The sequence below is a fragment of the Chelon labrosus genome (assembly GCF_963514085.1).
Source record: "Chelon labrosus genome assembly, chromosome: 18".
NCBI lineage: Eukaryota > Metazoa > Chordata > Actinopteri > Mugiliformes > Mugilidae > Chelon > Chelon labrosus.
In genome coordinates, this window is record NC_140351.1 from 15,984,505 (window position 1) to 15,999,453 (window position 14,949).

Genomic DNA, 14,949 nt, shown 5'->3' on the forward strand with positions numbered 1-14,949 from the left:
TTATTGCTGCTGTGATGAAGGAACTTTCCGTTGCAGGATCTGTTGAGTATTTCTGCCACATCTGTGTTATTATGAACATGACTAAGACAAAACTGTTTGTTCCAGGTGTGTGTCTCCATTACCCTCTGGAAAAAGAGATTCACAGAAAGATTTTCTTTATACGCAGCCCCCTTCTCCTCCTGTTTTTTATCTGTCGGAAAAAATATATAACATTTTTTACTCTTTGGACAAAAACAAGCTGTGTTAGCTAATGTGTGAACAAATGGATGGGTCAAATGGGATCAATGCAGTATAAATTATTATTATTATTATTAGTTAGTAGTGTGTCTCTTAGTACTTGAACCAGAGACAAATGTTTTATTCCATGCAAATATTACCCACATTGCAGCTTCACCAGTCACCAGTCTTAGTCGGATAATTTCCCTTCTTTCGAAATCAGAGTTTGACTTTTGAACTTGCAGTCTTCGGGCAAAGTTGACTCACATTTGATGTATAAAAACCATTTCCCTTTCACATCTCTGTGAACTTTCACAAACTTGACAGAGCCACTGAGGTAACTGATGCATTGCAAGTAACAGTTTAAACATATTTGATTGTAATCATCTATAGTGGTGTCTTCGCTTCATCTTTAAAAACACTAGCACGTAGGGGTTATAGTGTTAAATGCTGTAATGCAAAGTCCTGTGGTTCTGCTGCAAAGAACATGGCATAAAAGTTCCCAATAAGATAAAATACCCTCCAAAAAAAAGTCTGAAATGTTTATTTATCCCTTGAAACCTTATTTATTGGATGTTCAAATTCAGAAAAACTAAATTAATATCATATAAAACAGTCACTGTAATTATATTTGTATACTTACAATTGTGTTTACATGGACACTAGTACTCCACTAGTAACCAGAACAGCTCAATCACATTGAAATGTAACCACCTCACTCAGAACAGACTGGACCGACTGAAAGTATTATTGACTTGTATTGAGATCGGTGGTGTAACGATCGGTACAATAAGAAAATATCAACCACCTGATAATAACCATATAGACACTTGATCCAACCATTTCTCTCTGGTTGGAATAAATAAAAAACAAGCAGCTGGGAAAGCGCGTGGGTCCATCTTGGTCGTCTTCTTTTACTGACTGAATTCAGTGTTGTCAGTTCAGCTGAGGTAAAACTTTTCTTATATTTCCAGGAGATTGGACACGGCAGCAGATCTACTTCGCACATGTCAAAAAAGATCCATTGTGATTAGTGTCTTGGCTTGTGTAAACACACACGTATGTTTTATAAGATCATTTTATTTAGCGATGATCTGATCACAGTGACTTAAATCAGAAATACTGTGTGGGTGTTTCTGTGACTATCCTGCCACCACTGAAGACCTCTATGTGTCAAGCTAATCACGCTAACCGTTAACCAGATGAACTGACCACTGCTTTGGCCTCTGTTCACATATAGACCATGTCCAGAATGAAGAAAACTACGCCCAGGCTCTGGACAAGTTCGGCAGCAACTTCATCAGCCGGGACAACCCCGACCTGGGGACGGCTTTCGTCAAGTTCTCCTCCCTCACCAAGGAGCTGTCTGCCCTCCTGAAGAACCTGGTGAGTCCGTCATGTCAACACTCGGTGAAATGAATGGCTGAGAGAGCGTGTCCTCCTGAAGGCCTGCCGTCCTTACGGGTGGTCTCGTCCTCGTGGGGAGAATGTTGCCTTATTATTCCTGTCTTCTCTCTAAGTGGTTTAGGATTTGGGTTTAAGGTTGAGATTAGGATTAAAGGCTGAGTTCAGGTATGTAGTAAAGAAGACGTAATGGGCATCTGCAGTCAGAAGAAGAAGAAGATGTTCCAGGCAACATGTTCAGCAAACTCTAAACCTGTACAAGGCCGTTTAAAATTTGCCTACACAGTGAAAGCCATCATGGGACAGTATAGCTGACTGTGGCTATACCCACCTCAAAGCCCTGCATTCTGTTTCCTTATCTGCCTGCCGTGGATTTCCCCTGACGTTTCTGTTGAATAATGTGTCCTGTTTGAATCCTCTGTGAGTGATTGTTGTTGGAAGAAGAGCCAGACCCCTCTCTCTCTCTCTCTCTCTCTCTTCCTGTGTGGCTGACAGCGAGATTAGACTCCATAAATACACTTGGCAGCACCAGGAACAACTGTGTGTATGTGTGTGTGCCCGTGCAGAAACCCCGTTAAATCCCTCACCTGTCGGCGCTACCTGCATATCGCAGTATAAGTGAAGTTATCTCCCCGTTTGTCTCACTTTCGTTCTGAGCATTTCATTGAGTGAGTTTCAATAGCCGCACCCTGAGGGCGGCTGGTATGTGCGTGTACTACAAATGACTATTGATGAATAGTTGCCCTAGATGTTCTAAATGTGTTTTCAGCTTAAACACTGATAACACATGATAAAGCTGAACATACAACCCTATCTGCCCGTACACTACAATGTTCAATACGTCTGCCTCTGGCCCCTTTTGCCAACCACCTGTCACCGTTTGTAAATGTCCTGTAAATTTTGTCGTTGTCATTCTGTAAACATGAGTAATTATACTGATTTGATTCTACTTATGGCCGAGCCGACCAGTTCTCCCACCCGCAACATTTCAGTGCACGGTTAGCCCCGTGTTAATCCTGCACATGACAAATAAACCTGAATTTGAATCTGAATCAAAGATTTCACCAACAGATTTGGCGGGTCTTTCTGTATCACTGCTTTTTTTCCTTTTGGAGAATCCCGTTGTTTCGAGTCAGTGACAGTTTCCAGGACGTGCTGTTAGAGCACGTCGGCAGCCGGCCAGTGAAAGATTGATTCTGACGTTAGCCATATGCAAGACAGGCACTTAAGAAGCACATTAGCGGCCATTAAGCGTTGTTTACTTCCTTGATCGCTGCTGCGTGTATGTGTGTGTGTAAGTGTGTGTGTGTGTGTGCGCATTACGACAACAGGGACTTAAATGCTTAGTACTGTTGTAAATGACCTTGCTGATCCGAATGGCTAGAGCTGCTGAGCATAGCTGTGGAAACCCGAGCTGCTGGAAACGTCAAGCTTTTGCTAATTCATCTATGTAGCATTTTTTTGAATTTGTTGCATTTTTTTGAATTTGTTGCATTTTTTTGTCAGGATCTTTGCAAATATGTTGATGCACTGCAGTGAAGTTTCACCATTAAAACACCAAAACAAACAATATGTTCTCTTGTCAGTTAATTAGGTACACTAGTGGAAACGATAACAGTTCAGCTCTAAATCTTAACATCTTTTCTAATGGAGGATGTAGTTTGTGGTGCTGTTAAACTGGATTGAATTAAACACTAAGGTGTTTCTGTTATTTAGCCTAGCCCACTGACTAAAATGGGGTTGTCAGAATAATAGAAACATGTGTCGGTGCATTACAGTTAAATCCAGCAGGTCTTTAAACCACAACCTCCAACATGAAAACACGGTTGAATCAACAGCTCTTTAAGCAAATGTTGACTGTTGTAATCTCCATGAAGATAAGATTTAGTGCAGGACTAGTATTAGCATGCATTCATTTTCACTAGTGTACCTAATGTACCTGCTAATAAGCGTTTACTGGCAACTCACCCTCCCCTAAGCCCCAACACCACATGTCCCCATTGTAGAAATGAAGCTTTAAAGCTGCACTAATTAATATTTTATAACTATTGAAGTTCAAATACCTGTGTGTAATAAGTTCATAGAGATAAACCTCTATGAACTAGACTTCATATATATGTGGAGCGTTTTAGCAGCTTTCAGCTCGTTGTCTCAGTTTTACATCCCACACTTTTAAATGCACCGTATGCTGCCTGACTAACTTCAGCTAACACTGAAGTTAGCTGACTAGCTAGTGAACACAGTGAATGTTTTAGAGCAGGGGTCTTCAACGTTTTCCAGGCCAAGGACCCCCAAACTGATGGAGAGATGGAGCGGGGACCCCCTACTTATGTATATGTGTATTTAAAGACGTTTAAATATATGGAACAAAAAAATTTGCGACCCCCCTACAGTCCCCCTAGGGGTTGCGGACCCCCTGTTGAAGACCTCTGTTTTAGAGTGTAAATATTGGACATGCTCTCATCAGGTGAACAGAAATATGTTGTGTTTTAAGGACAGGGTACTGCCTGCTAGCATTGTTGCTACGACAACCAAAAGAAACGTAAAGGTGTGGACTGTAAAACCAAAACAAAGAGCTGAAAGATGCTAAAATGCTCCATGCAGATTAAGCAAACCGCAGTACACTGAGAAATTCTTATGGGTTTGTCTCTGCAAACAACCCCTTACTTATAAAACATATTTATTTGATCTGTATTTAATATGACAGTATTGATTAGTGCAGCTAAAAGCTTTTTCTGTTGGCTTTGGGTTTGGGGACAGAGGAGTCACCAATATATTACTGCTTGACACTAAAAGACTCAGTTGATGCTTCTTTCTTTCATCATTAATGTGTATTTAGACATTTTATCTCTTTGATCCAAACAAGTAAGTTTTATCAGGCTTTCACTATAATAACATGCGTTCTTTGTTGTCTTTTAGTTTTATCATGTTTTTTGTTTGCAGTCTGTCTCTATTGAAAGTGTATTTTGATATATCCACTATGTCTTCTTGCCTCGCCATAACTCCCTGTGTCCCTGCTCTCTCCCCCCTCTCTTTTCCCTGTCCTCTTTCAGCTCCAGAGCCTCAGCCACAATGTGATCTTCACCCTGGACTCTCTGCTGAAGGGTGATCTGAAGGGCGTGAAAGGGGTATGATTAACTGTAAAACTGTTTCTCTTCCTGCTGCTCGCTTGACACTTTTTTTTGGGCCTCCCAATCGAACGGCTCAGCGGTGGGGCAATAGGTGCCCCGTCAGCACATCTCTCCGTCCCCCTCTCAGCCTCTGTGCCAAGAGGGCTTCAAGAGGGACGAGGGAGTTAGTTTAAAACAAAACCCGTCCTCTTAAAGGACTGTAAATCTCATAGAAGTAAACACTGCCTTTATGTTGTGCTTGAGGCGAGTGCTGAGTAACTGGGTCATGAACCATTGATGTTGGAGGTACAAGGAGGGGCGTAGTCATTCGTTTAGCATCCAGGCCATAAATTGTGAACACAGTGAAGCAATTGCTGCCACAAGTAGTGATCTAACTGCAAAACTACTCCACCCTCTCAGTGACCAGTGTGTAGTTGTGTTGATTCTTTTCCTTTTGTGTTCCTGCAGGACATAAAGAAGCCCTTCGACAAAGCATGGAAGGACTACGAGGCCAAGTTGTGAGTGCATAATTGTTGCAAGGCCGTGTATTCTCACCGTCTCACTCATTATCGAGTGCTGAATAATAGATCAGTCACTGAACAGCGGATTGATAATGTGCAGCATTACTGTAACAGAAGAGGCGAGGCGCATCCATTAAGTGGCTCGTGTCCTTTCTCCTCTGTGTTAGCACAAAGATAGAGAAGGAGAAGCGCGAGCACGCCAAGCAGCACGGGATGATCCGCACCGAGATCACCGGGGCCGAGATCGCAGAGGAGATGGAGAAGGAGCGGCGTCTGTTTCAGCTGCAGATGTGTGAGGTAAATAATGAAATGTGTCCTTCACTGGCGTCTGGCACTGGCAGCACAATCACTTTCTCTAACCTGGTCGTTCAAATCCACAAATATTCTTACAACAACATGATCACCTAGAATGAAAAAATGTTGACCAACTAATTCAGCTCTGTATGACAGTTTGCGGCTCCACCTTGCTTCCTAGCCTCCCAGCTAATAGCAGCTCTACTGGATTCCCCTTTTGAATGATGAATACAGACTAAAACTATTCCCTTTAGCACAGGCCCAGAACGTCTGCCTTTGTTGCTGGTAGTTCTTCGATGTCTCTGAGCTTTTCATTACACTCTGGCTGTTTGGCCACTACAGTGACTTTTGTTCTGGCCTGCATTGTGATCTACGTGACTTGACTTCAAATCCACGCTGCAAGTTGAAAGTTCACCAAACACCACCTGCTTCCTGCTAGCTTGATCTGGCGCAAAAGTAGTTCAGAAATGATTATTCATGCTAATGCGCCGTGAAAATCAAGTGAAGTCACGGCTTCAGAGCAGCGGTGGTCATCGGGTCACAGGTTACGAGGCCTTGAAGGCGCATGTGTACCGTCCAGTCATGCTCACATGAACTGCTGAAGCTGCCGTTTCATTGTGAAACACTCGGATTTATAACTATTTACGTTTATGCTGTGTCAAACTCATCCGACTAAAAAAAAAAAAATGCTGTTTATCTTGCAAAAAAAAAAAATGTCTGAACGTCATCTTTCCAGGGCTCCACTGACTAACTAAATATATTAAAGTCAAGTCCTATTACAGTAAGCCTTCTTCACCAGTAGGATTTAAAGCTTGAGATGATTTTTTTTTTTCTCTTTGATGATTTGAATAATTTATATCAAAGCTATAACACGTGCAGGACCATGTGTAGAGATTCAGATGCAGCGGTACCTACGTTAATTTGGCCGGATATATATTTTGTGAGTCTTTGTTTGGACCTGAATGATCCCGTGTGATTACATGTCGGCGAACAAGATTTAGAGAACACAACATAAATGAGTTCATAAGTCAGATCTTAAGCTCTTGCTAAACAATCGGCTGTAATTGTTCCCAGATGTTCCTCTGGTTCTTTTTGCTTTTAAACGCGTCCAGTCTCTTTGGTATTAGCAAAAGCTTAACTTAAAGAATCCTGACAGCGAGTATTAAGTGTAAAACAAATGCGAGCTCTTTATGTGCCCATGAGAATCAGAACAAACTGTTAGAGCTCACTCTGCGTTGCCAAAAAGCACTCTAGTGGTGGGTGGTGACGCCTACGCCTCGTTCACTGTTTTACCCTGGTAGGATTTTTTACTCACATTACATAATGGACCAAAGGCTGCTGCACTGCTGTTGCTTGTGTGAATTATTCACTCCAAAACTGGCTGCGGTCTTCTTTTTGGTGCCCCGCCGTGCTGATCAGCCTTCGTCTCAGTGTGACTCCTGTGACTCAGGAGTATTTTCCACCTGTGTCCCAACTTCTTATTCTGTTACCGAGCGTGCGGCTCAGTCTGATCTAGTTACTAGGAATGTTTTCCACTAACCTCGAACGCTGATTACGAAAGCAGCGGACATGCTAGCATCTCTGTCATGCTCACAATGCCCAGGACATTAAATCCGCCGATCGGTGAAGTGAATAACATTGATGATCTCTGTGGGAGCTCCCAGCAGTGGACAGTGGTTAGCATGGACACCCTGCCTGGTCTGCAGCTACACAGACCCAAACTAAACAGAAACCGTGTGTTCTGACTCCTTGCTATCAGAACCAGCATTAACCTTTTAAGAAATTTGAGCTAAAGTAGTCTGTTGTCTGTTGGATCGGACTACATGAGTCAGCCTTTGCTCACCACATGCATCAGTGAGCCTTGGCTGCCTATGACCTTGTCACTGGTTCACCTCTGTTCCTTTCTTGGACGAGTTTTGATAGCTACTGACCACAGCAGATCGGTAACACCAAGCAATAGCTGAATAACATTAACTATCTCCTAACAATACAATGTTCTGCTGCGTAACTTTTGGACCTGGCATTCATGTGGTTGTTACGTTCACAAAAACGGTTAGATCCCAAACTGATCAAGTATCTGTGGGACGCACTGGAACAAGCCTGATCCACAGAGCCCCCTCCCCTCAACCCATAGGACCCAAAGGCCTCACACTAACAGCACTTTTCAAATCAGCATAACAATGAAATTTAACTATAAATCTCTGTAAATACCCGATAATCCATAGGTTTGTTGCTAATAATTACCTCTGTGTCGTCATTTCATTCATTCTTATACAAATTCTTATAAACCGCCACTTGAAACAGATTTATCTTTGCACGATTTCAGAAGACCTGCTCCTCAGTTTCTGCATTATCCAATTTTGCAGTCCGCCTCCGGTCGATGCAGGATGCCAAATAAACGAGTTGCAGCTCTCGTGTTACATTAGCTTCCTCTTTCGTTGGCTTCTTCAGTTCCACATTTGATTTGAAAATTATTTTTGCCTTCAGAGTTTTGCTTGTTGTTGCAGTTTGATGAATGTGTGGTTTTCAGGGATGTGTATTTGCCTAAAAAGCAGCTGAGGGCATTATAATGACACCTCAAGTGGCTTGGTGGGAAATAATTTTAAAAGATAATAAAGATTAATATTTATAGTCAGAGAGGTCAAACCACTTCAGATGATGTATTTCTGGGGCTTAAAATACAAATACACATACAGTTACCTTGAATTTGTAGCTTTTAGTGGATGAATCAGTACATCTAACCTATTTTTGTATTTTTATCTATATTTTAAAGCACGCTGTGAGAGTAGATGTCACTCTACTAATAAACAGAGCAGCCAGAATAACCACGTCTGATATTCTCTAAATCAACAGTCATGAAGGCTGGAAATATCAGTGCTGCCGTTGTTGTGTGTGGGACAGTTGCTGCAGTCACTGCTACAATCTGTTCATCCCACTTAACCTCATTTCTCTCCATTGCGTGCACACTCTCCCAGTCTCTCTCTCTCTCTCTCTCTCTCTCTCTCTCTCTCTCTCTCTCTCTCTCTCTCTCTCTCTCTCCATGTTACTCAATCACCAGCTCACAGGATGCTCTCACTCTCTCACCCTTTTCATCCCACGCCGCCGGTGAAGGAGTGTGGAAAGGCAGGGCTCAGCAGGCCGCATTGTATTCTGCCGAGAAGCGGCAGCGGCGCGAACGTCGCTGCTCATTCACACAAAAAGGAGTCCAAACACGCACATGCGCCAAAACACTGAACCCACACAATCCTCAGACAAAATGTGGATAATCTCCCGTCCGACGAGCGCTGCGAGGCCGACAAAGGGACATATATGCACGCACACACGGGCGCTCAGGCGTGCGCTAACGCACATGCATCCACACGCGATACAAGGAGCAAATTGAAACTGTATGTCGGTGTCAAAGGCATCAAAGAGGCATTGTGTAATAGATTAGGTTTTACTGCCAAGCTGAAAGTGGTCTTTAGCGGTGACTCTTTGTAAATCTCTGTGGATTGGCACGCTGCGGGATTACTTTAAGATTAAGATTATCTTTTATTTGTTTGTTTGGTGGGAACTCCGTCTGAAGACATTTGTTTTGATTCCTCTGTCACCCAGACTGAACATACAGGCTACAAAGCACTCCCTCTGAAGGCAGTGCCTCTTTTTAATAATGCTAATATTAAATATTTCTCATCACTCTTTTGAAACTTTATTTAGATCAAGGCAGAGGGAAGGTTTTGCTCTAATTCTACAAGGCATTTTCCACAATGTTTACCAGTCTGGTCTCCACTCCCACAGTATCAGGGCAGCCTTGGCTCGTACATCAAAGGCTTCATGAAGCATATGTGCTCAGATGCGATTACCATAATGCAAAGTGCTCATATTGTAAGTGTCTATGGCGTGGTCGGTGTAACAGCGCTGCCATGCTACACCTCATTAAACCAAAAAAAAACCCTATAAACATAACCTGAATTTCACCTCATGGCTGAACTCTGCACCTCTCCTCTTCTTGCAGTACCTGATCAAAGTAAACGAGATCAAGACCAAGAAAGGAGTGGACCTCCTCCAGAACCTGATTAAGTATTACCACGCACAGTGCAAGTAAGTACCACCTTAATCCCTCTAAACTAAATGTGCGACGCTCTCCTGTCGTACGCATCCCACCCACTAGTATTTCACAACCTTGCAGAAGATGTAGGCTGCTGCCTCTTGATGTCAATTTTCTACCTCCTTAATGATTCACAGATCTTCAGGGTGCACGGTCTTGTACGTATATAGCTCTCATAAATATGCACAGGTCATCATACAGATATGTTCTGACAGCTGTGGGGTTTGGTGGGTAAATAAAGTGGGCGCTCTCCGTGCCAGAACCCACAGCCCGCAACGACCCGTGACAGAATGACAGATTTCCTCCTGGCTTTGCCACGTTCTGTCATAACACCGGGACAAAACAATATACTTCCCCCGTTAATCTCTTCAACCTGGGCCTTGATGGATAGAAAAGCTGCAAAGGTGATGGATCGGAGGCATTAGGACGCCGGATGGAGAGCTGAGGGAAGTGTGAGCCTGCACGCTGCCTCAGAAGAAGGAAACTATTTGTTCAATCGGGAAACCATCAATTATTTTATGATTGAGAAACTTTCCAACTCAAAACATCTTCTTACACGTCTTGCCCAACAAACTGATGTAAACTATCACTTGTGCATTCACACGAAATGTTAGTAATTCAAGAAGTGGACCAGAAAGTTTCTTCCGCTAATCTCTGCAACTAAAGTGCCAAATAAAAGGTTTTCTCCAATAGTTTAAAGTGATAAATGAGCCATTAAATATCAAGAATGTGTAAACACTTAAAGTTGGATGGAGTGGGAGGATCCTCGATGCAGAGATAGAAAGTAAACAAGCGGCCAGGAAAGATGTGGCAGAGAAAGCAGCGAAAAGAGGAAGCGAGATGTATGGTCCAAGAAATAGAGGGTGGTGGTGTGAGAGTGAGAGAGGAAGGGAGGTCATTAGTTGTGATTTGCGGCTGCAGCGCTGCATCGAGGTGTGTACCGCTGACAGATCTGTAATGGATTTCAGGGTGCGCTAAGCACCTCTGCAAATCTGCAGAGGACTCGGCCAGATTTCTGTGCCAAGAGGCAAAGGTGCCAGAACGAGCCGAGCTATACATTAAAACATCGCCCCAGCCTCTCTCTCTCTCTTTATGTGTGTGACCTTCATAATGGCCATAAAGGAGAAGACTGTGCCATTAGTTAAGCAGTGAAATTCACATCTATCCTCTTTTCTCCAGTTTCTTCCAAGACGGCTTGAAGACAGCGGATAAGCTGAAGCAGTACATCGAGAAGCTGGCAGCTGATCTCTACAATGTAAATACTCACTCCTCCTCCTCCTCATTTTACTCTTCCGCTCATTTACAAGTTTCGTTTTCTTTTTTTTCATAGAAGGTGTGAAAAGTTGTCGTTAGCTGTTTGTTTTTGCATCTCACACCCTTCTTAAGAAAATGCTTTTTTTCTTATGAGATACAAAGCCCTGTAAAAAAACAAATGAATGGACTTTGACTTAAGATTTTCTGCGTCAAATTAAGCCTGCACCAAGTATTACAATTAATACTTGGTGCAGGCTTTAACCATAGTTTTTCAATCAATCTTCTATATATCGTGTAGTCTTATTTCTATCGTGTTTATATGCTTCCGGTGTGCTTTAGCCAGATGTAAGATCGCCCACCCCCAGTCACTTTCGTGTAGATACTTATCTATCGTCTGGTATTGCTGTGCTCTCTCTTGAAGCAGCACTTTTATCAGATTTAAAAACGAAGCAGTTGAACTTATCTGCAGCAATTGTCATGATTTAGGATTCTCCAAGAAACTCTCATACTAGATTAATTGGAGTTGTCAGTTGTTTGTCTTTTTAAATCCAGGACTTGTTAAAGGATTTCGAGTGTCTACAATTGTCAAAGTCTGGCGCAGTCACACAATTTAGAAACTGGATGAGTCCAAGTATAAAAAAGGGTATCTTACAGACCCATAGTCTGTAGTCATGTATCTGATGATGATGATGCTTTATTATTGCAATAAACGGCTCAATGTAAATACATCCTGTCCTCTCTAAGTTCTCCTGCCGTATCTTCCCCTCACCGTTGCACTTTCTCTCCGCAGATCAAACAAACTCAGGATGAGGAGAAGAAGCAGCTGACCGCCCTGCGAGATCTGATCAAGTCCTCCCTCCAGTTGGACCAGAAGGAGGTATGCACGTCACACCCGGCCACACAAATCCAAATTTAAACCAAATTGTTGCCAGGCCGGCTTAAACTCGGCTAAACTAAGCCACAGACAGGCACAGCAGACCTTATTTAGCCACCCCAGCCGTACTAAAACCTCCTTCTTTCTTACGTTTTAACCACACACTTCTTCTCACTGTGGCCGCTACCAAGTTTGGAGCTTGTCTCCTGCAGCACAGAGCGAGTGTCCAGTGCTGTACCATGCTGGTAGCCAGTGTGTGGTAGGCTTTGCTGGTGACCAGTGTTGTGCCTCACTGGCTGCTCAGTGGAGAGCCACTCACTTAGCTTTACCTATCAGCTGTACGTTCAGCTTCACCCCCTTTTCACACACTCACTATGGCATCTGCATGAAACAACCTACACAGACTTTCAGTTTACACTTTCTATTGCTCCATACATGTCCGCAAGCTATACTTTAAGACACTTTCAGTTTGTGGTTTGGGTCGGCACACGGGGGAAACACTCTCTTTCACACCACACGCCCGCACCTGAGCCGGATCTTTCACACCTCTCCCCTCTATCTCCTCCCTCTCTGCCTTCTGCTTGTCTGGAATCAAGTCTAGAAGAGTAAGTGCTGGTGCATGTTGAGCATGCTGGCATCTGTCTGTTCTGCTTGACACTAGAGTGGTTTGGCCCTGTAGGGGTGTTGCAGAGCATGCCTTGTAGGTTCTTTTATTTTTTTTGACAAGAGCCCCTTCAGTTTGATGTCAGAGAGTCAGTTTGTGGCGTGTGTTTGTTCATGTTGCATGTCATAGAGCAGCTACACGACGTGTGTTTAACTGTACTTTTTGCGCGTGTGTGTGTGTGTTTACACGTGTGCATGTACACACAGGACTCGCAGAGTAAGCAGGGCGGCTACAGCATGCACCAGCTGCAGGGAAACAAGGAGTTTGGGAGCGAGAAGAAAGGCTACCTGCTGAAGAAGAGCGACGGGTGAGCTGCTGACGCATGAATAAAATAAAAAATAAAATGTGCCGTCGTTCAGGTTGCATTAAAATTTGAAGGGCACAACGAGAAGAAAGACATGACGGCATGTTCTCTAATGTGTCTCGCAGGCTGAGGAAGGTGTGGCAGAGGAGGCAGTGCTCAGTGAAGGGGGGCATCCTCACCATCTCTCATGCCACAGTGAGTGCACAGAAGCACACACACATAAACACACACACACACACACACATATATATGAACTCCCTGACCCCCACCATTGACTGTGTGGATCAAAGGGAGAACATCATGCGGGGAGGCTGTGTTGGGCTTTTTCAATCTGGAGGCTGGCAGAGTGGAATTGACATAGATGGGTTGTCATGGCAACCCTGTCTCCCCCACATGCCCCACCACCCCTCCCCCCCTTGCCGCCTGCTGCTGCTGCTGCTGCTGCTGCTGCTGCTGCTGCTGCTGCTGCTGCTGCTGCTGCTGCTGCTGCGCCTCGGTGACTCATCTCAGATCGAGTCGGAGTGTACTGTATATGCTGGCACGTCTGCAGCGCTGTACCCGCTCTGCTGCGGCAGACGCGGTGTCCCTCAAGAACGTGTCCGACTCCGTATTAGCGTGCGAGTCAAAATCTGTCGACCATTAGAGTTATAACCTCCCGCTGAGCTTCGAAACAAAGAGAGCAACCGGACCGAGCGGCTTAGCACAGTCAGGAAATTTAGCTAATTGCCGGCGGAGCGGTGGCAGGTGCTCTATCAGTAAATCCAACTGGTGACTTAAACAGAGACAATGCATGTGTAGAAAAACAAAAGCATGTGAACTGTTGTAGTATTATGCACTCACTTGCGTCGTACAGCACAATAAAAATCTTCACATATACAAACCAACAAATCAACGTATGATACGACATATGATTGTAGAAATAAAGGATGAAGCTTAGTTTGTGGTTGCTACTTGTACAGCAGGTACTAGAATAAATAGACTTTAAATGTTACTTAAAATTAGCTATATCTGTCAGTTGGTTATCTCTGTGGTGCAGACTGAAACACTTCAAGACACTCCCATCAGCCACAGCAGCGCCCTACAGAACTGCTTGCATGGCTGTAGTCTCTTCAGCTAGTAGTAGTGGTAGTAGTGTTCAGAGGCGGTCCTAGGTTCTGGGGGCCCAGGCAAAGATGTCCTAGGTTCAATAGAAGAGGGCCTCTAGCGGTGGGTTGTGGTGTATTGTTGACGGACTGTAGTGCGTTCACGCGTTTAAGGGGTTCAGGGTGGTCAAAAGGTTAGTTACTTTCACTGTTGAGATTAAGCTGATGGAGTTGACACACTTGTTCCAGCTGTGACCCAGGAGGCAGGTTAATCCCTAATAATCACGTCTGATGTGATCCCGATCCTGTGCCATTACTATATTGTTCATAGTATTGTTCTTTGTTCCTGTAGTAAACTATAATCATATCTGTCTACCACAAATAGAGGAAGTGGTCAGAAAACGTTTCCTGTTGTTCTGTGATGAATTCAAATAAATTAGTGAACTATCTGTCTATTTGTGACCGACTGAGTAGTAATCGCACCTTATAATAATATCTTGGTTTACCACCTATCCAAGCTTCTTTTTTTGTCTTTGGCTCTCGTGGCAGCTGAACTCTAGGTGACTCTAGTTGACATGGCCTGTTGCCAGCAGGACAGCCCGACTCCGTGGCTCATCGCAGACTGTTAGCATTTCATTAGCACGTGCCCTGCTCACCACCCCTCCCTCTGCCCCGCACGCTCAGACATACAGAGTACATGTGCCAACTGGGCCCATTATTACAGGACACAGCCCAGCCAGCGCGGTCCAGTCTCTTAATGGGGACACCTTGAGTTCAGCTTGTATCCCTGTGACAGCTTTGTAGCTCAGTTCACAGAAGTAGCGTTGAATAATGCATACATGTGTTCACACGTTTATCTGCAATAATTATGCAAATCCTTTATCATGCAGGAGTATGAACCAGATGGTAGTTTCAACGAACCCATTTCCTGCTTTTCTCTTTGTTTTTTATTTGTTCTTTAAGTTTTTTAATTATTTTGACTCTTGGTTGGACAAAAAAAACAATGTGAAGACACGTTTTAGTGTGGAATACACATTTTTAAATATATTTTATGCTCATTCAACCAGTAGTCAGTCTGCAGCCACGCTAGCAGCTCTGTGAACGTGTTAGCTAAATATAACATGAGGATGCCTGATGAG

General features: G+C 43.7%; 1 protein-coding gene across 4 annotated transcripts in view; it reads left to right on the top strand.

Moving 5' to 3' along the window:
* asap1b (ArfGAP with SH3 domain, ankyrin repeat and PH domain 1b) overlaps nucleotides 1–14,949 on the top strand; it is a 55,523-nt gene that overhangs the window by 20,954 nt on the left and 19,620 nt on the right. For all 4 annotated transcript variants that reach the window (XM_084566314.1, XM_084566315.1, XM_084566316.1 and 1 more), the window contains exons 3-11: nucleotides 1,457–1,602; nucleotides 4,674–4,748; nucleotides 5,199–5,248; nucleotides 5,419–5,548; nucleotides 9,540–9,625; nucleotides 10,812–10,887; nucleotides 11,677–11,763; nucleotides 12,631–12,731; nucleotides 12,854–12,923. In XM_084566314.1, coding sequence (XP_084422440.1) covers nucleotides 1,457–1,602; nucleotides 4,674–4,748; nucleotides 5,199–5,248; nucleotides 5,419–5,548; nucleotides 9,540–9,625; nucleotides 10,812–10,887; nucleotides 11,677–11,763; nucleotides 12,631–12,731; nucleotides 12,854–12,923 — 821 coding nt within the window. The remainder of the gene's footprint in view (nucleotides 1–1,456; nucleotides 1,603–4,673; nucleotides 4,749–5,198; nucleotides 5,249–5,418; nucleotides 5,549–9,539; nucleotides 9,626–10,811; nucleotides 10,888–11,676; nucleotides 11,764–12,630; nucleotides 12,732–12,853; nucleotides 12,924–14,949) is intronic.